General features: G+C 45.1%; 1 protein-coding gene across 1 annotated transcript in view; it reads left to right on the top strand.

The window, feature by feature from the left end:
• Positions 1 to 24,293: 24,293 nt before the first annotated feature.
• SRSF6 (serine and arginine rich splicing factor 6) overlaps positions 24,294 to 25,632 on the top strand; it is a 71,898-nt gene continuing 70,559 nt past the window's right edge. The window contains exon 1 of the mRNA XM_068134613.2: positions 24,294 to 24,643. Within this exon, the coding sequence (XP_067990714.1) occupies positions 24,537 to 24,643 (107 nt within the window). The 5' untranslated portion in view covers positions 24,294 to 24,536. The remainder of the gene's footprint in view (positions 24,644 to 25,632) is intronic.

Below are 25,632 nucleotides of genomic sequence, written 5' to 3'. Positions count from 1 at the left end.
AAATTACGATTTGCGGTTTCGCAATTGGGTCTACGTCCGGGATCTAAAATTGTATAACATAATAAAATAATAATATTTTATTAATTAAAATTTATTAATTAATTATTAATTGGTAAAAAAAAAATTTGAGAAATTGGGGTAAAGTCTTGGGTGAAGGTTAACAGGTGTTAACGATAGACACCATGGCGTTTGTGGCACAGAACTTTGGGGTAACCCCGAGTGAGGCACAGTTCCGAGCGTTGCTAAAGTCGGACCTCTTGAAATTGGCCAAACATTTTAACTTGGAGGTCCGAACTAATTTGAGGAAGGCAGAGTTGCAGGCCACGGTGATACAATCTATGGTGGGATTAGGAACATGGGACGAGTTAGCCTGGGAGTGGCTACCCGAAGAACCAGAAGATGTTGAGCTCCGGAAACTGGAGTTGCAATTACGGAGCCAGGAACGGATTAAAGAAGAAGAAAGGAAAGCAGAAAAGGAAAGAGCAGAAGAAGAAAGGAAAGCAGAAGAGAGGAGAGAAGAGAAGCAAGCAGAGGAAAGGAGAGTGGAACGAGAACTCCAGGAAAGGTTAAAAGAAGAAGAAAGGAAAGCAGAAGCGAGGAGAGAAGAGAAACAAGCAGAGGAAAGGAGAGTGGAACGAGAACTCCAGGAAAGGTTAAAAGAAGAAGAAAGGAAAGCAGAAGCAGAGGAAAGGAGAGTGGAACGAGAACTCCAGGAAAGGTTAGAAGGGAGAAAAGCAGAGGAGAGGAGAGCTGCAAGGGACCTCGAAGCAGAGGAGAGAAAAGCGGAAAGGGAATTAAAGGAACGTGACATGGAGCTTCAGCAAGAAATCAAATTCAAGGAGCTGGAGTTAATGAGAGAACGGGGAGAGGCACCACCCTTGCTGACGGGGTCGACACCTAACCAGAAAACCTGGGATGTGGGCAGACATGTGAGGCTGGTTCCACCGTTCAGTGAAAAGGAAGTCGCGAAATTTTTTCCACACTTTGAGAAAGTGGCTCGACAATTAAACTGGCCGGAGGAGGCCTGGACCATACTCGTGCAAAGTGTGCTGGTGGGGAAAGCTCAGGAAATTTATTCGGCGCTACCAATGGACCAATGTGCAGATTATGAGGTACTGAAGACGCACATCCTCAAAGCCTATGAGTTGGTTCCGGAAGCTTACAGGCAAAAATTCAGGAATGCCAGGAAGAGGGAGAGTGAGACCCATGTGGAGTTTGCCAGAGTGAAAGAAAACATGTTTGATCGGTGGTGTGAGTCAAAAGGAGTCGGGAAAGACTTCGAAACATTGCGGGACTTGATCCTGGTGGAGGAATTCCAGCAGTGTGTCCACGAGGACATCAAAGTGTACCTGCAGGAAAAGAAAGTACCAAAGTTGTGGGACGCAGCCACCATGGCAGATGATTATGCCTTAACCCACCGAATAGGGGTCCACAAACCTAACTCCTCGCCTAGACTTCAGCAGGGGAGTTATGGAACAGCAGGTGCGGAGAACGACCATACATGGCGGCGGCCTCGAGATGATTATGGGGACAACTATGATACCCCACCTGTTCGAAATCAGAGGGATGCGGGCCCAAGACAAACTTATAGTTCGGGGGGCCCGAGGCAGACCACGAGTTTTTCCTCCGGGCCTACTTGCGCTTTTTGCAAGAAACCTGGACACTTGATGTCCAGTTGTTACCGCATGAAAAGCGAAGACCCAGAGCGGAGTCCGACTACTACGACTCCAAACGCAATGGCCATTGTGAGAAATCGCCATCAAAAGGGTTACCAACCATTTATTTCAGAGGGGTTTGTGTCACGGGATGGAGCCTCGACTAACCGGAAACCGGTTAGGATATTGAGGGACACAGGGGCACATCAATCTTTAATGCTTGAAGGCATTTTGCCATGGTCCGAGGAGACGGCAACGGGGGATAGTGTTCGTTTACAGGGGATCGGGGGCGGTGTTAGTGCTCCCCTTCATGTCATCCATTTGGAGTCCGATTTGGTGTCAGGACCGGTCACCGTCGGTTTACAAGCCACGCTTCCTGTAGAGGGTGTATCTGTCGTTATCGGGAATGATTTGGCCGGGGGTCAAGTTTATGGTAACCTGAGGGTTGGTAAAGAGCCCAGCAGGGAAAATAACACCACACCAGCTCGGGGTGGCGACAAAAGGGCCAAGTTATTTGTAGGGGGACTGAACTTCAAAACAGAGGAAGAAGTTCTGACCTCTGTCTTCAACAGATATGGGCCGCTGGTGGAAGTGCGGTTGGTAAGAGACTGGGAAACGCAACAGTCAAGAGGGTTCGGCTTTGTCACGTTTGCCAGCACAAAAGACGCCAGAGAGGCAGAGAAGAATTGGAATGGCAAGGATTTGGAGGGTCGGACCATAACAGTAGGGAAGGCATTTCGTAGGCGTCGAGAGGTCTACAGGAGAGGACAACTGGGCGGTAGTTTTGGTGGTGGCCGCAATCAATATTATTATGGAGGCTCCCTGAGTTACGGCCGCTCCCGAAGGAAGGATTGGCAAAGTAGTGGCCGAGAAGGAGACCGCTATTCAGGGGACTACAGGGACAAGTGGTCCCACCCTAAGTATTAGGGAAGTTCTGAGAAGTTGAAGCACTGAATGCGGCGGAGCCGCCGAGCCAAGATTCCTACACGGATTAACCGTAAACGCCGTTCCTAAAGGCGTCCATGTAGTGAACTTTCATGCACGGACTAACCGTGAACTCCACGTTCCTCAAGGCGCCCATGTAGAGAACTTTCCTGCACGGACTAACCATGAACTCTCCGTTCCTAAAGGCATCCATGTAGTGAATACTCGGCTTGGCCTCCCGGAAAAAGTGCTATCGAGTGGCTTAACTTTGGATCTTTGATCAACCCCTTAACCTTCATTCACAAGAAACTGACGGTCAAAGTCAGAGGGTCATGAGATGGAGTTTGATTTGGCAGGGACAATGTCGTTGCTGGTGCTTAGTCCAGAGTGAGTAATCTGGAGGGGTGGTGGTGAAATTTTGGTTGCGTTATTTTTAAGTAATAACTGTGCCCGGGGGGAACTGATAATGTGGGGGGGTTGAGTTATCTGGTTTGTTTCTCCAAATTGGCCGGCAAAGAAAGTTTTCGCTGGGTTCAAACTTTCTTTCTTGAAGGGGGGGAGTGTTACATATTTATGTGAATGTATGTGAATTACCATTCAGGTCTTTGCTTATCCGTGTGTAGTATATTGAGGGTTGTTGTGGTTGGAGGGTCAGGAGCCCTTCTGAAATAGTGGCCGGAAATGGAAGTGACCGGAAAACGGAAGAGGAAAAGACACGAGGAAAAAGGACGGGTATTTTTTTTCTTCCTCGCCCCGCTCCGACGAAAGGGGGGATTGATTGAGCCGTGTGGAAAAGCGGCGTTCCCGAGCCTGTCTAGCGAGAGGAGTTACCGGGATGGATACCTGCCCGGTGGACGTCAAACTGTCGTGTGGCCGTGCACCGACCCAGCGTTTGGCGCCGTTCGCGACACCGTCTAAAAAGACGCGTACGGGTCGCCCGTTGGGGCCTAACACGTCTTGCAAGCGGCGTGGGGCTTTTGGCTTGCTTTCCCGTACCCGCTTCGCGTGGCCACGAGGGGCTGCAGCCGGGGTGCCTGGTAGCGGTACGATACCTGCCCGGTGGAAACACGTCCACCCGGGGTTCGTTCAACCGCCCGAGTGCGGCGACGCCGACCATCATCTTGGTCAGGAGGGGCCCAGAGACATTGTGCGGGACCGAGACCAACAGGGGGTCGTGAGTACTCACCGGGACACACATATATAAGATGGCCATCTTAATCATAGGGAATTTATTGTGGATTGAGAATTGTTGATGGTTGTGTATTGTTGATTGCTCGGGGAAAATCTCCGTGGTTGTGTCATTGAAATTGTATGGTATCATTACCATTGAAATATATCCTTGAACATCAGTTGTCTCTTGGGTGAAATTCATATGGATTGCGTGGCGAAAGCGCATATATAATACAACTTTCTGGCGAAGTTCCTCTCACGGTCCGGGGGTCACCGAGACCAGGTATTCACCGAGGGGACCACGTAACAGTGTGAGGCAGGAGCACCAGCCCAGAGGGGAGAGCAGTATTCCAGGAGCACCAGACTTCACTCCGACACCCTTCCTGCACACAGCACACGGCCACTTCCCAGTTCTTCCCACCTCACCACATGCTTTACCACTTGCCATCACCTTCGTCTTTCCGATATTCACCTTCAGACCTTTTGCCTCCATACATTCCTTCCACTAGTTCATCTTCTCCTTCAGTCCATCCATACTCTCCACAATCAACACCAGATCATCTGCATACAACAACTCCCACAGTAAACCCTCCTTTACATTCTGAGCCAGCACCTCCATCACAGCTACAAATAGTAGTGGACTATTTGTAGCTGTGAGACAGGTCTACCGACCAGGTGACCAGGTCACAGGTCTACCGACCCCTGATGCACTCCCACCTTCGCCTCAAATTCACCATTGTTGCCGTCCCTCGTCCTTGCAGCTGTGCGCGGTCTCTCGTACATTGCCATCACTACTCTGATCAACCATTCCTCCTCTCCTAACTTCCTCAATGCCCATGTCACTACTTCGTGTGGAACCCCATCGAATGCTTTCTCCAGATCAACAAACCCAAGAAACAACTTCTTCCTCTTCTCCATGTATTTCTCCTGCAACTGCCTTACAATAAAAAGTGCGTCTGTCGTTCCTCTTCCTGGCATAAATCCAAATTGCATTTCATCGATCTTCACTTTCTTCCATTTCCTTCTCTCCAACACCCTTTCCAATACCTTCATGGCTTCATTCCATGCTCCAATAACTTTATCGCTCGATACGAGCCACAGTCCAGAGGGTCACCTTTCCCCTTGTATAGAGGGACGAGGGTACTCAGTTCCCAATCCACTGGAATGCAGCCTTCTTTCACCACCAGATTACAGATCTCTGTCATTCTCTTCACACCCCAACTTCCCGCTGACTCAACATATCTCTCGCAACTTCCGTCGACCCTCCTGCTTTTCTACTCTTCATTGATTTTATCGCTTCCTCAACTTCCTTCTCAGTTATCTTCTCTGCCGGTCCTAAAACTGGGTTACTCTCTATGTTGCCATCCCATTCATTCTCTGCATTCAACAACATTCCCAGATATCTCTTCCAACTTCCTTTAATTTGATTTTGTATGCAAAAAAATAATAATAATGAAATAAATAAAACAAAAAATTTAAACAATAAGTCCTTATTTGGTGGAGGGAATTTTGTAAATTAAATTAGGAGCATGTGGGGGCCTCTAGTATTTGGGTAGGAATATGGCAGAGGATAATTGGCTTTGGTTTCACAGGGTCACTTATTTATCTGTGTACAATTACAAGCCTACAGTGTGTTATCGGGGAACCCGTTACAATTTTTTTTTTTTCTTCAAAAAAGTGACATTACAATTGTATTGTTACGGCTGACTAACTTGTCATCTGATCAGATATCAAAAACCCAGCCTAAAGCTGAAAGGTAAGTGTGCTACCTTTGCACCATTTTTTTCATCAGGCAATTATTTTTCTGTTTTTCCTTCCATGTTATTTTCTAACCCATGCTACTGTGTTTCTACTTTTAACGCCTCACATTCTACTGTATTTATACTAATGTGTTTCTACTCATCCAATTTTTGCCAGTAGAGGTTTTTCTAAATATACCATCCTTGCATTCCTGGTGTCCTATATAATGAAGGTGCTTCTTTTTTTGTTGTTGCACAAAATTTCGAGAAACAGTTTTTTGTCTTGTTCCTGAAACTCTGTGCCTGGAAAAGCACTTATCCAAGCAAGGTGTTGAGATCTGAACATTTGCAAATCCACGTGACCATAGCATACTGTCCATTTCGCGTAGTCGTATATGGAAATCTCGTCCACATTGAATTTGTTTGTCTGGGTGCTTTGTTTGTTATCTTCCCACGAAGGTCAATTGCGTTGTTGTCCTTGGCTTCCAGTATAGTCAATGCCAGCTTTTTCATAGAGCACATAACAAGTACCAAACTAAGCGGGGAGGTGGTCGCACTTGCAGACATGGCGCCATGGTTGTTGGATTGGCACATACCTTGTCTGTTTTCTTCTCGCAATGAAATGTTTCATGTCGATCGAGAGAGGCAGCTTGCTCATTGGGTAAAGGTGGCTGGGCTGTTCCGTGATGCAACTCTATCCACTGTGTGTTTTTCTGTACTCTTTCGTTCTTTCCACGTTTGCAGACCACTTGGTGCCCACCAGGGAACATTAACATGCAAAATGATTAGAATATAATTGAACAGATGCAAATCCACAATTTGAGGGAGTGTTGGGAGGGTGATCAATGCGTCTTACGAACCATCGACATATAAAGCTAATACTGTATCATAAAGAGTTTAATGATACTTAATGGTGGATTAAGGGACAGTATATAGGATAGTCTATTTTTTTTGTCATGAAAAATAGGGAAAGATATATTGGAGCCCCCACCCTACCCCCAGAACCCCACTTTCTCATATAACAACCTCAGCCATATTTGTGGCACTTACAAAAAGAACGGACTAGTTCTGGCATGACATGAGAAACTTAAATATGTATTGGGCCATCAATACTGCACTTTCAAAATGATTCACTGTATTCCAGCCCAGAATTCTCCATGTACATATGCAAAACCCAAGGAAACACTGGCATTCAGGGCATCATAAAGTACTGTATATTGTCTGTGGTAGATATGGATTGTTATTTGGAATGGCCCACAACGCTTCTGAAATAAGTTGAAAATACTTGGAAAAGTATCTGAGAAGAAAGGTTGTGCATCTGCACAATGAAAGACTTGGATAACTTTCTCAGCTTGCCGAACGGGCAGCTGCTCATACTGCAAACTGGCAAGGTACCATATGGACTGGTGCAAGCCCCCAAGGTTTGTTGGTGTGCATTCTACTCAAACATTCCTGCTTCTTAATATCATTGGAAACGTCATATCAGGGTACTGTGGATACACAGGGTAAGTTTAAAATTATGATATTTACTATTAATCGTGTTTGGGAGGAGTGGTGGTAGCGCTGCGAATGCCGTTATAAATATATATTTTTTGTTTGGTTTCGGGGCCACAAGAAAAACTAGAAGGGCACTCGGTAGAGCGCATACCTCCACCTGGCTGAACAGTTTATGGTTTCTATCCCACTGATAGGCCAAATCTGGATTCGGACCTGAACCAAAATCGAATAGGCTTATTCTTGTCACCGAGCCAACTCGTCCACCAAGTGTATTCATAACTCGTCCACAACTTTTTAAATATCACGTTATATATCGCTTTTTGCTCGATCTCTCAATGGTGAAGAATCACTTCAAAAATTAAATAAAACTCGTATCCGAATCCAGATTGAGATCTTCACCAAAATCGAATCGATTCAGTCTTGTCAAACACCCAACCTGTCTATCAAGTTTGGTCCAAATCCGCCCATAACTTTTTGAGATATCGTGCTATGTATCAGTTTTAGCCCGATCATTCAATGGTGAAGAATTACATCAAAATTTAATAATTCTCACATCCGAATCCATATTCAGATCTTCACCAAAATCAAATCTATTTGGTCTTGTCACATACCCAACCTGTCCACCAAGTTTCGTCTAAATCCGTCTTTAACTTTTTAAGATATCCTGCTATGTATCATTGTTGGCCCTATCTCCCAATGGTGAAGAATCACTTTAAAAATGATAATAGCCGGATACAGATCTTCACCTAAATGTAATAATTTCGTCCTTGTCACAATGTCACATACCCAACCTCTCCGCCAAATTTCGACCGAATCCGTCCCCAACTTTTTGAGATATGTTGTTCACAAACAGACAAACAAACAGACAGACAGGGGTGAAAACATAACCTCCATCCACCTTTGGTGGTGGAGGTAATTATACTAGATTTTTGCATCTGTTAGTGAAAAGAAAAACGTGTGTGTGTGTTACCCATGGCTGCCACTGGCTTGTATTAACAGGTGTTTGTACGAGCAGCTTTAACTCCTCTCATCATGGGCTGGAGCTTCTCAACCTTCAAGAACGGGAAATGTAGAGATGGATGAGTGGAGAGAAAGACAACACCTTCACATGGACTCCTCCGTCAGTCCCAAACATCATTTGGAAGCTAACGTTGTCAAGAATTGCGAGTTGTCAAAGGTTGTCAGAGGCAATTCTGACTATGCCTAACCTTCTACCAAGAAACTATGTCTGCCTCTCTCAAGCATTGCCACCTCCCCAGAAGTTCGCAATCGCAACATGGAATGTGCGAGGGATGACCACAGCATCAAAGAGGGAGACAATAGGAGCCGACTGTGAGCACAATAACATCGACATTGTGTGTATTCAAGAGACAAAGGTAGCTACCCACTCAGAGCAGCACTTTCAGATACGACACAGGTTAGTGCTCAAACAGCAGAAACAGGCCACGTACGAGGCCTGGGTTTTGTAATCTGACATAGACTTTTAGACATAGAGTAGATCATAGATCTGACATAGAGTTTTGTGTATGTCAGCGGTCATGTTCCAATCATCGACCTGGCTAGGCCAATGCAAAATGGCACGACCACTAAGTGACGTACTATTAATGTTTACTCCCAACTGCTGAGAGGGCATGGGAGGATCCCTTCCTAGCCGATTACCTCTATGACAAACTGAGCTTAGCTGTCACTATTCCAGAGAGATGGCAACTGTTTATGTGTGGAGACTTCAATTCCAACGTGGAGAAGCTCTGGAAAGCAGACAAGGATGCAGGATTTGGCATGTGCATGGGCTCCTATGGAGTGGGTAAACGCAACAGTAATGTAGCGCACTGGCAGCGTTCATTTGTGCCCATGGCCTATTTGTCACCAACACGGTCGTTAAATAACTCATTGTCAATAGCCCAGCTCTCAGTCTCTTTAATCCAGAGCTGCACACCATAGTGACAACTGACACCTCCGATTATGGCCTTGGAGAGATCCGAACACAAATTCATGCTGACAAAATGGAGAAAACCATCGCATTTGTATCCCATCGCATTCCGGGATTCATCGCATTCATTCATTCATCACATTCATCACATCACATTCATCACATCACATTCATCGCACCATCACATTCCGGGACGCTGAAGCGGAAAGGAAATATTCGATTGGGGGAAAAGGAAGCACTTCAATGCCTGTGGGTGACAGAGAAGTGGAAGACTTATCTCTGGGGCAGACATTTCACTTCACGCACTGACCACAGTTCTCTCACAACACTGCTTTCCACGGAAGTTTTGGGAAGAGCTGGAATGCGCATGGCAAGATGGTCCGCACAGCTCCCGTCATTTAATTATGACATTCAGTACAAGCCTGGCTCTGAAAATGTAACAGCTGATTGCTTGTCTCGCCTGCCACTGCCTACTTCAGAGCCAAGCCTGGAGGATGATGTTGAGATTGTCGTGCTAACATCCACCCTCACTGCTGTGACAGCTGATTAATTCAAAGCTGCTAGTCGTTTCTGCCCCGTTCAATATCTCAGAACACACTGGCTGAAAACTTCAAAAGACCTGGATCCTGATCTCCTTCCTTAATTACTTCAGATTGCAAACTGAACTGTCATTACAAGAGGACTGCGTGATGAGAGGTACTCGCCGCCGCCTCGTCACAAATGCGTTGCAGCCACATATCATCAAATTGGTGAAGACAAAGCAGTGGTTAAGGATCTGTACTGGTGGCCGAGAATGTATGCGCACGTCAATTCCGCAGTCAGTATTTGCCTTACCTGTCAGCAGCATGACAAGACAGCTGTGACACATCGCCACTTTAACTGGTTCCTTGTCCTGACTTCAACAAACAAACACAACATGCATTTTAAGGCCATTTTCCCTGCTAGAGCGGGGGTTAGCCTTGCAGTTCCCATGACAAATCTGCTCCATTTTCCCCTATTTTCTGCATCTCCCCTTGTTAACCCCCTTGCCCGCATTTCTTCTTCCGCCATCTTTAGCCAAGTTTTTCTCGGTCTTCCCCGTCCTCTAATTCCTTCTACATTCATTTCCATCACTCTTCTCAACCAGTCACATTCATCCCTCCTCATCATGAGCCTCGATTCAGTATACAAAAAACAAACAAAAAAAAAACCCATCTCAACCTGTTTCTCTTCACAGCATCAATCACAGGCTCTATTCCCATTATCTTTCGCAATTCATCATTTGTCTTCCTCTCTCTCAACGACACTCCACACATCCACCGAACCATTCGCATTTCCACCCTTTCCAGCCTTCGTTGCTGCTCAACGCTCATTACCCATGTCTTGTTCCCATAAATCATAACACTTCTCACACATGCAGCATACACCTTTCCCTTCAGCTTCAATGACACTCCCCTCCTCATTAGCACGCCACTCAGTTCCCGAAACTTCTTCCATGCACATCTCCCTCCAGCAACCGTTGCCGAGTCTGATCCACCTTCTCCATTCAGCACGTCTCCGAGGTAGCAAAATGTTTTCACACCATCCAGCTTCACGCCGTCTCCAAGATCCAACTCAACATTTCCTCCATCTGCAGCTCCCTCTGTGCACACCTTACATTTGAATGTAGCTGCCACACTGGTTAATGACCCTCTCAGACCACTACATTTTTGATGAACCCACTCAGAGCACATTGTACATTGAATGGACTTCACTCTGACACCCTTCCTGCTCAAAGCACATGGCCACTTCCCAGTTCTTTCCACCTCACCACATGCTTTACCACTTGCCATTACCTTCATCTCTCCGATATTCACCTTCAGACCTTTTGTCTCCATACATTCCTTCCACTTGTTCATCTTTTCCTTTAGTCCATCCATACTTTCTGCAATCAACACCAGATCATCTGCATACAACAACTCCCACGGTAAACCCTCCTTTACGTTCTGAGCCAGCACCTCCATCACAGCTAAAAATTGTAGTGGACTTAGAACCGACCCCTGATGCACTCTAACCTTCACCTCGAACTCACCACTGTTCCCGTCCTTCATCCTTACAGTTGTGCGCGCTCTTTTGTACATTGCTATCACTACTCTGATCAACCATTCCTCCACTCCTAACTTCCTCAGTGCCCATGTCACGACTTCGCTTGGAACCCTATCGAATGCTTTCTCCAGATCAACAAACCCAAGAAACAACTTCTTCCTCTTCTTCATGTACTTCTCCTGCAACTGCCTTACAATAAAAAGCGCGTCTGTCGTTCCTCTTCCTGGCATAAATCCAAACTGCATTTCGTCAATCTTCACTTTCTTCCTTGTCCTCCTCTCCAACACCCTTTCCAATACCTTCATTCCATGCTCCAATAACTTTATCGCTCGATACGAGCCACAGTCCAAAGGGTCACCTTTCCCCTTGTATAGAGGGACGAGGGTACTTGGTTCCCAATCCACTGGAATGCGGCCGTCTTTCACCACCAGATTACAGATCTCTGTCATTCTCTTCACACTCCAACTTCCTGCTGCCTTCAACATATGTCCCACAACTCCCGTCGGTCCTCCAGCTTTTCTACTCTTCATTGCTTTTATCGCTTCCTCAACTTCCTTCTCAGTTATCTTCTCTGCCGGTCCTAAAAATGGGTTACGCTCTATGTTGCCATCCCATTCATTCTCTGCATTCAACAGCATTTCCATATATCTCTTCCATCTTCCTTTAATTCCATCTGGGTCCACAACGATTTGTCCCATTACATCCTTCAAGCAACTCACCCCCATCACATCACACCTCTCTTTCGCTATCTGCTTTGAAATCCTGAACACCTCTCTCTGACCCTCTTCCGAATCCAAGCGTTCTCCGAACATTTTCCTACATGCCTCCTGCGCCTTTGCTACCTCTTTCTTTGCAGCCTTCTTGGCTGCCTTATAAATTTCATGCTCTGCTTTTTCTGCCCCCGTACCGTTCGCCTTCTTCCACTCCTTGAACTTCTTCCTCTTCTCGTCAATCCTCTTTCTAACTTCATCATCCCACCACCATGTTTCCGAGTGCCTCGGTGGTCCTTTTGTCCATCCACATACCTCACCAACGGCTCCCAACAGACTATCTTTCATTGACATCCAACCACTTTCAAGCTCAACCACATCATCCTCGAACGTACTCAGCCTCTCTTTTAATGCCTCCCTTACTGTCACCTCTTTCAACCTCCACACCTTCATTCTCGGTTGGTACTTCACCCGCCGAGCTCTCCTCGCACCTTTCACCCTTATGTCGCAGACAACCAAGTGGTGATGTGAAACAGCCCCCTCCCCCGGGATCACCTTTGTGTCCCAGAGGTGCCCCCTAACTCGCCTACACACCATCAGGTAGTCAACGGTTGTCGTCGACCCACCTGACGTGTATGTTACAAGCTTATTATCCTCTTTCTGGAACTGAGTATTACAAATCAACAAATCAGCTCCATCAGCAAACTCCAAAATCCTTTCACCTTTTCCATTTCTCACACCATATCCGTAACCCCCATGAACTCCCTCAAAACCGTCCATACTCCTTCCCACATGTCCATTTAGGTCTCCTCCTACCACAACAACTTCCTCATCTTTCACATTTTCCATCAGCTTCTCTATTGCACACCAGAACTTGTCCTTCTCTTCATCGCTCCGACCAACCTGCGGAGCATATCCCAAGATGACATTCACCAAGAGCTTTCCAATCATCATTTTCACCATCATCAACCTATCACTCACTCTCGTCACCACAATGTCTACAAACTCCTCAGAAAACAGGACACCAACGTCATGCACGCCCTCCGGGGCACCCTTGCCACACAAACTTGTATTTCTGTCCCTGCCTACCCTTCACCATTCTCACACCACTTCCCTTCCATCTCGTCTCTTGCACACAACATATGTCCACTCTTCTTCTGACCAATACTTCCACCACTTCTCATGATCTCCCTGTCATTGTCCCTACATTGCATGTCCCAAACCTCAGAAACCGATCTCCACTTTGGGCATCAGACGTTTCATCGTCATAAATGGAGTGATTTCCACCCTTGCTTCGATCGGGTTCCCCATCTTGAGTTTGGACGAGAAGGAGTGGGGTCCCCTATGGGGTACTTCGGGCTGTACCCTGCCCATATGTAGTTGTAATTGTCATGGTTCTCTTTTTGAGGCAATGTTTTTCTGGCCGGATGCCCCTCCTGATGCCAACCCTTCTAGTCGCCTCTTAAGACACGCAGGGATACGGTGTACCTATTCTAAACCAGGGTACACACCGGGGCTTGTCCTGACTTCGCTTGGGAAAACCTGGCAATCGACGTAGTGGGTCCCCTCATCTCTGCGCTACTGGACTGTCGTTTCGCCATCACTCACATAATTACTTTATGAAATGGGCGGTAATTGCCTTCACCTCTCAGGTCACTTCCGGGACAGTGATCAAGTTACTGTCAACTGTCTTTGGCAGAGAAGGTAACCCAAAAGAGTTGATCTTTGACAATGGTTCACAATTTACCTCTCAGGAATTTGAAACCTTTCTGGAAGACAGACATTACTCACAGAAAGACAGCAGTGAACGTCCCATAAGTGAATGGGAAAATCGGGCGATTCAATAGAAGCTTAAAGGAAAGCTTGCTCACTGCTAACATCGAGAGGAAAGACTGGAAAACCTTTACAGTGGATTTTCTTCAAACATACCGGGCAACCCGACATACCACAACACAGTGATCACCTGCTGAACTGCTTCATGAGAGAGAGATGCACACCAAGCTGCAGGTATTTGGTTTGCAGATGCCAAAGCCCAACACACCATCACACAAAGACACAACACTCACAGTACAAGAGAAGCAAAACAAATACAAGGTGTACACCGCCAAATGCCGTGGAGCAAAGGATGTAAGCTTTGAAGGTGCTTCCTTCGTCCGAGTGAGGAGACAGGGCATCCTCCAAAAGGGACAATCCAAATTCTCAGCACCTCTCCAAGTTATGGGGAAAGTAGGATCTCACACGTCCACACTCAGACGGATGGATCTGGAACGCTTCTCATCTGGCCTGTGCTTGTCAAGCGAATGCAAGAGACGATGCCGAGCAACCACTCCGCACCACCAATGCAATAACAAATCAGAACCTGTGCCGGTCAACCTGCGCCAGGATGACCGGAATGTGTCGGATTGTGCAGACATCCAGTCTACACGAGATTATGTTATGATGTAATCTAAAGTCCTTCAGGAGTAAGATAATAAAGCTAAGGTAAACTGTTGCCATGGCTATTCGTACTTGAAATCCTACAGTAGTTAACTGGTTGTGCCAGAAAATGCTTATTGAAATATTATTCCGATGCTATCATGGAATTAGCTTAAAGTGATGGATAATTAACTTGATGTTGGTTCACGATTAAATAATGCCATTGCATTGTTACATTTCAACTTCAAGTTAACTGCTCTATGTTGTTGTCTACTGAGTTGAGGTATGCATTTGGCTAAAGGAAGGGAATATGTGGTGTTGTGCATACATTGGAGGCTTGGGGGTGAGTGTACAGAAGCGAGGTTTCTGGGAGGAATCTGGGAAGGAAGTGGACCTGGAAAAAGGTTGCAAGAAACGTGCCGTGTGTTCCATGGTTTTGGAATAAAGAATCTCTTTGAACACCATTGAATCCCTCACTTCTAGAACACTTTTGATACATAACATTATAATGAGGGAATTGATGGAGATGATTCTGTGCAGATAGAGATTAGAGATTTAAAGAAAAGGAAGTTACTTTCAGGATGCCGGGTTACTTTTGTCGGGCTCCTGATGTTACGGAGAGCAGGAAAGATGGATATGTGAATAATTCAGAAGGACATGTGGTAGGAGCAAGTATAAAAACCAAGTCAGTTTTCTAAAGTCAGTTTTCTGGAACCTCCAAGGAGCAACACTTTTTTTTTTTTTCTTTTGGGAGCTTTAACTTACTTAGAATAGATTGGGTCTAGGAAAAGGAAAACGGAAGAGCAGAAGAGGATTTCTAGACATACCGTTATCGAGGGTTGCTTTTTAGCTTGGTCTGTTGAAAATCCTATCAGGAGTGCTGTGTTGGACCTCTTCGTAATAAACCCAATTTATTAGTGGAGGGGGATATTTAACATTTTTCACCATAACTCGACTTTTAAAGATTTGTCCGATCTCGAATGTTACAGGTACCATTGATTGTTGAGTATCCGTATGATAATCCGATCAGAAGGAAAATTGCCTCTGTTATGAGTGAATTTGTTCCCAATAAAAGGGAACACAGCCATATAACCAGAAGTTGGTAATGATAGCGCAGCCTAAATGATGGGCCCAATGGTCTCCTCCTGCATCGAAGTTACTTCTTTTTACACACACCATCGAACGTGGCAAGAGGTTATGGATTCACCAATTGACGTAATTAGGTAATTCTAATGGATTCTAAAAGGTAATTCTAGTGGGTTCTAATGGGTAATTCTAATGGGTTCTAAAGGGCAATTCTAATGGGTTTTAAAGGGTGATTCTAAAGGGTAATTCTAATGGATTCTAAAGGGTAATTCGAATCGGTTCTAAAGGGTAATTCTAATGGATTATAAAGGGTTATTCTAAAGGTGTAATTCTAATGGGTTTTAAAGGGTGATTCTAATGGGTAATTCTAATGGGTTCTAAAGGTTAATTATAATGGGTTTTAAAGGGTGATTCTAAAGGGTAATTATAATGGGTTCTAAAGGGTAATTCTAAAGGGTGATTCTAATGGATTTTAAAGGACTAGGGCATGCCCGTACTATATATATATCTAAAATTATATCCCCCCCCCCTATTTACATGAAATGGTTTGGTCCAAAGCGAACGGCTTGCGAGTGGTGACAATCCCCCCCCTCTATTTACATGCAATGGTTTGGTCCAAAGCGAACGGCTTCCGGAGTTTGGTAAAGCAATCGCCATCGCGTGCACAAACGCGCAGGAAAGCGAATGAATCGCAAATTCGTTTTTATTAGTGATACGAATTGAATTGGGAGAAATTGGGAGATGAATGAATTGGGAGAAATAATGCGCATAAGAAATCGAATTACGTACCGTAATGGCGGTCAGCTCGTAACGCGCTCAGCTCCGCTCGTCTCACATCGGCCACGCCTACGCAACAAAGCGTTCTGTGATTGGATGCCGGAAAGCGTGCTGCCGGACAGTCGTCACTGTCCGGAAGTTCGCAAATCGCAGTTAGGATGAATCGTTTTAATTTAATCGCAGTTTGAATTCGTTTTAAAACATAGTTTAACGGCAACATAGTTTTCCAACGTGAAATAAATGAATACGCTGTCAAATGTGCCGTCCGAGGCAGAGTCTGATCGCCACGTTCGGCACACGTGATAGCTCGCTGCTCTCTGATTGGTTGAAGCGTTTTTTGGACATATCTCGGTAAGTAATTGTCCGATTAATATGAAACCTTGAAAAGGCACATCCTCGGGTCCCCAGCAATATACCTGGCAAGTTTCAAGTATATCGGACCCGTGGTTGTCGAGAAACAGCGGTCACAGACACACAGACACACAGACACACAGACACACAGACACACAGACACACAGACACACAGACAGACACACAGAGATTGCTGGAATTATAGATAGACTAGGGCATGCCCGTACTATATATATATCTAAAATTATATCCCCCCCCCTATTTACATGAAATGGTTTGGTCCAAAGCGAACGGCTTGCGAGTGGTGACAATCCCCCCCCTCTATTTACATGCAATGGTTTGGTCCAAAGCGAACGGCTTCCGGAGTTTGGTAAAGCAATCGCCATCGCGTGCACAAACGCGCAGGAAAGCGAATGAATCGCAAATTCGTTTTTATTAGTGATACGAATTGAATTGGGAGAAATTGGGAGATGAATGAATTGGGAGAAATAATGCGCATAAGAAATCGAATTACGTACCGTAATGGCGGTCAGCTCGTAACGCGCTCAGCTCCGCTCGTCTCACATCGGCCACGCCTACGCAACAAAGCGTTCTGTGATTGGATGCCGGAAAGCGTGCTGCCGGACAGTCGTCACTGTCCGGAAGTTCGCAAATCGCAGTTAGGATGAATCGTTTTAATTTAATCGCAGTTTGAATTCGTTTTAAAACATAGTTTAACGGCAACATAGTTTTCCAACGTGAAATAAATGAATACGCTGTCAAATGTGCCGTCCGAGGCAGAGTCTGATCGCCACGTTCGGCACACGTGATAGCTCGCTGCTCTCTGATTGGTTGAAGCGTTTTTTGGACATATCTCGGTAAGTAATTGTCCGATTAATATGAAACCTTGAAAAGGCACATCCTCGGGTCCCCAGCAATATACCTGGCAAGTTTCAAGTATATCGGACCCGTGGTTGTCGAGAAACAGCGGTCACAGACACACAGACACACAGACACACAGACACACAGACACACAGACACACAGACACACAGACAGACACACAGAGATTGCTGGAATTATAGATAGATGAATCTAAAGGGTAATTCTAATGGGTTTCAAAGAGTGATTCTAAAGGGTAATTATAATGGGTTTTAAAGGATGATTCTAAAGGGTAATTATAATCGGTTGTAAAGGGTAATTCTAAAGGGTGATTCTAAGGGGTCTAAACGATGATACTAAAGGGTAATTCCTATCGGTTTTAAAGGGTGATTCTAAAGGGTAATTTTACAGAGTTCTAAACGGTGCTTGTAAAGGGTAATTCTAAGGGGTTCTAAAGTGTAATTCTAGTGGTGCTTGTAAACGGTAATTCTAAGGGGTTCTAAAGAGTGAGTCTGGTGGGTTCCAAAGCGTTTCGTTCGTTTCTAGGCTTTGCCTATTTAATATTAACAAGACAGATAGCTAGTCTACTAACGGCATAGCTGGGCTTGGATCTGCCTGAGTGGAGGATCTGCTGTCCCATTGTCATGTGACCAGATCCTCAGCTCTGGTTGGTGGACCATTGTAAGGGATATACATAAACCGGACGGAGAGATAAAGCTGTTCCAGATGGCATTTCCCTACGCGCTATCGCCTATCATACGCAATTTGGTGTCTGTCTGTCTGTCCGATCATGTTTTGGCCAAGATACATTCTGTCATTACTTATCCAATCTCAACCAAACTTGACAGGATGACTAAGGGTTACATAATGAAGGTTGTAGCATATTCATTTGCTCCCCTCCCCAAGAGGGTTTTCTTCCCCGAGCGGGTTTTCCCCACCATTGCCGTCAATGGGGTTGCGTGTTGAGGTGTATATCAATGTTCAATTAGCTTTATCGTGACATTTTTCCAAGGCTGCTTCTAATAACAAAAACGAATGATAATAGCATAATAGCCGGCAATGCCGGTGTTGTGAATGAACGCGTATTATGTTGAAAAGCCATAGTCAGGGATCCACAGGCTCAAAAGCTCAATAAAACGGGTTGGACCTGACATGGCATGCTATACTTTTTGTTTGTGTTTTTTCTATTAATTTGGACATTAAGGTCCACTGAATGAGAGGTCTGCTCTGTCGGAAACCTTGCGAAATAAATTTGTGGCCATTTTTGTATATGCAGCCTTTATCTTTTGACCGAAAAATGTGAAAGATGTTTTTTTTCTTAAAATCCTCAGTGGGTTGTGTAGGCTGTCAATAAATGCATCCCAGATACACAGAACACATGTGTTGACAACATCAAGTTGAGAAATACACTTACAAAACCTTTCCAAATGATTTGGAATCATTTTTATGCAAAAGCGCCCCCGATTTTTTTGCATTTTTTCATTATTTTCATCTTAACTTCATTAGTAATCAACTATGCCCTGAGTTATGACATCAGCCAATGTGTCATTCTTTTCACCAAACATTATAGTCATTCCACAGTAAACATTCTGAAAATCAAACCAAAATCAATGGATCTGTGGTGATTTTATTACCCTTACGCTAAAAAATCCTGGAGACATACCGTATATTTAGCATCATGGTAGTTTATGCCCATTTTATTAAACATCCTGGCCAAGGCATCTTTTTAATTTTAACAGAACCCTGTGCCCCCAAAGAAAATACTTGTAACACAAGAAATACAAAACAGCAAAATGATTTTTTTAAACAAAATGTACACAGAATGACAAGCCAACAAAACAATGATCGTTACGCAGCTGAATTTGGATAGATTATAATCTGGTCACTAATTAGTGACCAGTATGTAGAAAAAATGAAATTAAACTTTAACTGAACAAAATAATTTAACATAACAAAATAAAAAATTACTGGCAACAACGTCTGTAATATCACATGAAATTAACATTGCACTGAACAAAATAACTTATAATGTGTAATGCATGTCACTGTCTTCGAGTGTGAGTTCAATCCTTGAACATTTGTTGGCATAGGTAAATATTGCAACTTGTTTACCTATGCCAACAACTTGTCCACTCATGACTGAAGACCTCCACCTTCTTGTCTTCATCCAAGTCCTGCACAAAGTAAAGGTTTCGGACAACTGCACTCTCTTCCTCGTAGACCTTCTTGGCTTTGAGTGCCATGGACAGTGACTTTTTTGGCTTTGCTGCAAATGTGGCAAGTTTTATTGGGGCTATTTTCTCACTGTCTGTTTTTCTTGCTGCAGCCAGTGCCTCCAGTCCTTTTTCACGGGCGCTCACCAAGTCTGCAGATGCAGCTTTGTGGCCTGTTGAGAGGTTCATCAGCTCGTGCTCTTCACATGTGAATGGATTGATCATCTGGTTGTTGATGACATCTGTTATTTTCCTAACACTTTCAGCCTCCATTGTGCCTTGGCTGTTGGAGTCCTCATGGTGTTTGGTGTCATCCATATCCAGGTGTGCCATAGCCTTTGTCTGCTCTGACACTGCTGTCAGAACTGGAAGAGCTCGCAAGTATTTCTCCATGGCCGCTGGCTGCTGACTGATGCCAGTGAAGAGTTTTGTCTTGGTATCACGGTTGTAGGTTTTCTCGAGTGCCATGTCTGTCCAGACACCATTGAAACGACCTTCTGTTTGACGTACAGTGAACTGCCCATCCTTGAATTCCCTATGGATGTTTGGAGCCAGTGTAGGTAGGCGTCTCATTGCTTCTTGGTAGTGGGGCAGGCAGGATACATACTTGTAGTGGCCAGCAGCTACAAGGTATGGTAACATCTTTTCTACTTCAGCCAGGTGTTCCTCCCACAGGCCTGCCCGCTCAGCGTGGATGAACCGTTTCAGAATCATCACCATGTCCATGTACATTAGCCATAGCTTTGTGGTAGGTGACGTACATACTTCATCAAATTCAGCCATCAAACGTGACAGATTTTTCAGTTGGTCGGTTGCATCAGCACATGTCGAAGATGCCTTCTCTACATCCTTTTCTGACAGGGCATCTAGGAGTAGCTGGACATTGATGGCAAGCACAGACATGCACTCCAGGTCCTTCTCTTCAATGATCAACCATCTGGCAAATGCTTCCCAGTGTAGGGCGAACATGGCTGCATGCACCATAGTGTGGGCAAGCAGCATTGCATAGTAGTCTTTCCCACTGATGATCTTGTTTGCTGTTCCACGGAGACAGACATCAGCTTCTACCATGATGTCTTCGATTCCGGTGGCCTGCATCAAATGCCCAATTGCTCCCAGGAAATTTTGAGCAATATGGAAGCCACCCATGCACAAGATAAGTTTGGCATACTTCTGGGGGTTCTTCTTTTGCAGACCCAGAACCACTTCATAGATTGCTTGGTCGCATGTGATGATGGTGAACTCTTGGCCCTGTTTTCTTGACACATCCATGCAGTACTGAACTGACTGTTCAACCACATCTGGGTCCGTTGGCCACAATTTTTTTTAGCAAGATGAAAATAATGAAAAAATGCAAAAAAATCGGGGGCGCTTTTGCATAAAAATGATTCCAAATCATTTGGAAAGGTTTTGTAAGTGTATTTCTCAACTTGATGTTGTCAACACATGTGTTCTGTGTATCTGGGATGCATTTATTGACAGCCTACACAACCCACTGAGGATTTTAAGAAAAAAAACATCTTTCACATTTTTCGGTCAAAAGATAAAGGCTGCATATACAAAAATGGCCACAAATTTATTTCGCAAGGTTTCCGGCAGAGCAGACCTCTCATTCAGCGGACCTTAATGTCCAAATTAATAGAAAAAACACAAACAAAAAGTATAGCATGCCATGTCAGGTTCTCTCAAATTTTGGTGACTGGATCCCAGGCTACCAGATTTTGCCGGATCCTTTGAGAATTTCGAATCTTTGACGCACCAAATCGCTTCATGGAGGCCGCCATCTTGCGGATGCGGAAGTATGCATAAACAATTGAGAAAAAGTTCAATAGAGGCTTTGGCTTCGCCGGCTCATTGCGCCTTTGCAGTAGCGTCATATTTATTAATGTTATTACAAAATCAAAATGATACTAATAATCCCACCTCCCAAGGGTTTTTTTTTCCTCCTTGAAAAAAGGCCATGTTAATGTTTATAAATTCTTGGATCCGAACATCCGGGTACTTTCACCGGAAGCGACCGTTCTATAATCCAATGGGTGAAAACATCTGCGTAGTAACTAGTAACACATAGCAACGAAGGCGTTCAGTGTTCGGAAGTGTCGCGTGCCGTGCCGTAGCTTTCTTTATTGTGTTGTCTAATAAAAACCATTAAAAATGCCGAAAGGTTGCTGTGCTGTTGGTTGCCACAATCATAATATGATGGCGGGGAAATCACTGTCATTTTGCATATTTCCCGATCGTGTGAAATTCCGCGAAAGATGGGGGAAATGGGTTAACGCCGTCAGGGGGGGGGGGGGGGGAATGGGTTAACGCCGTCAGGGGGGGGGGGGGGGAATGGGTTAACGCCGTCGGTAGGAAAAATCCAGACACCAACAAGCGGTGGGAGCCTTCATCAAAACACACCTACGTTTGTTCTGAACATTTCATTTCAGGTATGAATCCATGAGAGTCTGATCATTATTTGCCATGTTCACAGATTCAATAAAATATGAAATTCCGCCAGAAATATCCGAAATGACATCAGAAACTCAAGTGCATATTAATGACCGATGTGGTGGGACTGACCTCTACCTCTCAACACTGACGGACAAACTACCCCAACTACTGCCTCAATCCTCCGCTACCTCTCAACACTGACGAACAAACTACCCCAACTACTGCCTCAATCCTCCGCTACCTCTCAACACTGACGAACAAACTACCCCAACTACTACCTCAATCCCCCGCTACCCCTCAACACTGACGGACAAACTACCCCAATTACTGCCTCAATCCCCCGCTACCCCTCAACACTGACGAACAAACTACCCCAACTACTGCCTCAATCCCCCGCTACCCCTCAACACTGACGGACAAACCACCCCAACTACTGCCTCAATCCCCCGCTACCCCTCAACACTGACGGACAAACTACCCCAACTACTGCCTCAATCCCCCGCTACCTCTCAACACTGACGAACAAACTACCCCAACTACTGCCTCAATCCCCCGCTACCCCTCAACACTGACGGACAAACTACCCCAACTACTGTCTCAATCCCCCGCTACCCCTCAACACTGACGGACAAACTACCCCAACTACTGTCTCAGATCCCCATCTACCCCTCAACACTGAAGGACAAACTACCCCAACTACTGCCTCAATCCCCCGCTACCCCTCAACACTGACGGACAAACTACCCCAACTACTGCCTCAATCCCCCGCTACCCCTCAACACTGACGGACAAACTACCCCAACTACTGTCTCAGATCCCCATCTACCCCTCAACACTGAAGGACAAACTACCCCAACTACTGCCTCAATCCCCCGCTACCCCTCAACACTGAGGAACAAACAACCCCAACTACTGCCTCAATCCCCCGCTACCTCTCAACACAGACGGACAAACTACCCCAACTACTGCCTCAATCCCCCGCTACCTCTCAACACAGACGGACAAACTACCCCAACTACTGCCTCAATCCCCCGCTACCCCTCAACACTGACGGACAAACTACCCCAACTACTGCCTCAATCCCCCGCTACCCCTCAACACTGAGGAACAAACAACCCCAACTACTGCCTCAATCCCCCGCTACCTCTCAACACAGACGGACAAACTACCCCAACTACTGTCTCAGATCCCCATCTACCTCTCAACACAGACGGACAAACTACCCCAACTACTGTCTCATATTCCCATCTACCTCTCAACACAGACGGACAAACTACCCCAACTACTGTCTCAGATTCCCATCTACCTCCCCACAGACAACACAGACGGACAAACTACCCCAACTACTGTCAGATTCCCATCTACCTCTCAACACTGACGGACAAACTACCCCAACTACTGTCTCAGATTCCCACCTACCTCTCAACACTGACGGACAAACTACCCCAATCCAGACCCACGGCACGGAGTTTCTCCTCGTACCGCTCACGAGCGACAGTATCCAATTCGTCTGCATAATTATACGCCATAATATGCGGTAACAAACTTTGTTGGTCCCAGAATGTTACACTCTTGATTAAAATATACAATGTATAAATAAGCAACAAGCGATCAAAACACACGAAACAAGCTAAAAACCGAGGTGACCCAGCTGCAGCGCTGACGCAATCAATACAGCTGAGAGTTTTGTCACCCACACCGAGCGTTACTCGGTCATATCCAGCCTCCAGGGCCAATGCCAGGAAGTGTTAGTGACGTCACGTCGGATCCGAGATAGCATACCATGTCGTTTTCGTGGGAGCAACGGCCCAACGGCCTCTCCCAGCAGTAAAAATATTATAAAGCATAAAGATGTATGATTAGCTTTTTAAACAGTCTCTAATGCTTTTTATAACAATAAACAAAGAAATTTGGAGGAATCTCGACATCCGTGAGGTAAGTTTTACTTTCAGAACTGAGCGAAGATCTATTGTAATCTACATAACACACAATGGTTGGGTAAATGACATGATCCTTTCTGTCGCTGACGTGGCGATTTTCGTGGTGGCCTTTTGAAACCCGCTTCTGCTGTTTAACACGAGCTGAAATGGAGGAAACTCGGGTTGTGCTCATTTACCAAGCTGCTAGCTTGCGCTTGCCAAGCCAGCCGTTCGTTGACGGTTTTGAATGGAGTGATTGCTCGAATGCTTAAGCCACTTGGCGATCTCTCCACACAAGAAACTTGGTACGATTTGTTAAATAGCTTGTGTGGATATTGGGGTTGGTGCAGCGCAAGCACGGTGTGCCGAACGGATTCCTCCATTAAAGTTTCTTGTGCGTGTTGAGTTTTAGGCGGTGTATAACATTAATGATTTTTGCTGTTAACGCTAGTTTTTTAAAATATGTATGGTTATCGTAAAACACCCTGTAATTGTATTTATAAGATTCATCATGTTAACATTTGTATATAAATGTGACGCAATTACGAAGAGTCATCAAATGAAACATGAAAGGGCTCGGGTTGTTCTCAATTTCCAGTTATTTATAATCATTGTGAATCTTATTCGACTAGCAAAACGGTTCATTTAATGTGGAGTAGTACTTTGAGTGAGAGTATGCGAGTGTAATAGGCGTACATTATCGATAAACTATTGTGATTCGACCGTAAACAGTGTTAAAGAAGGAGTACAGATAAAAATTGAAGAAGAAGAAGAGGTCGAAAAGAAGCGCGATGCCGAGGCTGTACATTGGAAATCTGAGTGCCCGCGCTCGGGAACGAGATGTGGAGCGTTTCTTCAGGGGCTATGGCAAAGTCATGGAGATCAGCATTAAAAACGGGTCTGCATTAGAGCCGTTCACGTTATATTTTTATGGTTTCTTGCTTGGTGTCGGTTTGTAAGCTTACGAGGCCGACCTGCGGCCTTGTCGGCTAGCATGTGGCTCTTTTTGTTTGGAGTGATTCGGCGCGTCGCTTTTACCCTATGATCGTAGCGTGGTGTGTCCCCTGTTCGGTGTCTGGCGTAGTGTGCGGGGGTACGGTCGTCATGGTGCTTGAGAGTTACCGAGGTCGCCTGTGAAGACCAGGCCTACGCTTGGCTCACGTCACGTGAATCGCCACGTTTTCATTGTCGACCGTTTCAGCTTGGACGTGCGAAATTGGGGACGACTTGGTTGGGTTTAACTCCAATGAAAAGTATCCAAATGGCATCGTTTACATTTGCAGACCCAGAAGACCATCGATTTCAATCATTTTCTTAAGCATCCATTGGTCCGATCACTTCTGACAAGATGTCCTTGTCCTGTGGATGTACACGCTTGTCCATATGTCTTGTTACCCCCTGCACTCCGTGTAAAATTTATTATTATTTATTCATGAAAATTGTTTATGTTGTAAAATGCCCATGGGGGGTGTTAACTTTCTTCGGAAGAGATAGAATAGTCCAAGAGGGGAACAACTATTATAAGACTTTATGTCCTTGCTAGTTGTACAGTACTCGTGTATTTAAATGTATAAACTGTTAAAGAAGGAGAAAAGAGATTGTATTTATGGGCTTGTTGGGAGGGGGAGTCCCAAAGCTCATTCGTATAACTTGTAAAAAATAAATATATATTTGTACGCACTCTTCCTTGAGAAACTGCCCCTCGTGCCAAGTCCAAGGTGGTCTTTAATTCGAGGGACTCTCTCAACACAACATACGTGTTCTGAGCTTTTATAACTGTGATTATTATATAATTATATAATAACTGTAATTGCCTTAGTGGTTAGGGTGCCGGCTTGGGATCCTAGGATCCTGGGTTCGAATCCCGGTCGATCGCTGAATTAACGC

Source organism: Myxine glutinosa, chromosome 13 (assembly GCF_964187855.1).
Source record: "Myxine glutinosa chromosome 13, kmMyxGlut1.1, whole genome shotgun sequence".
Lineage (NCBI taxonomy): Eukaryota > Metazoa > Chordata > Myxini > Myxiniformes > Myxinidae > Myxine > Myxine glutinosa.
This window is presented reverse-complemented; position numbering and strand designations above follow the sequence as displayed.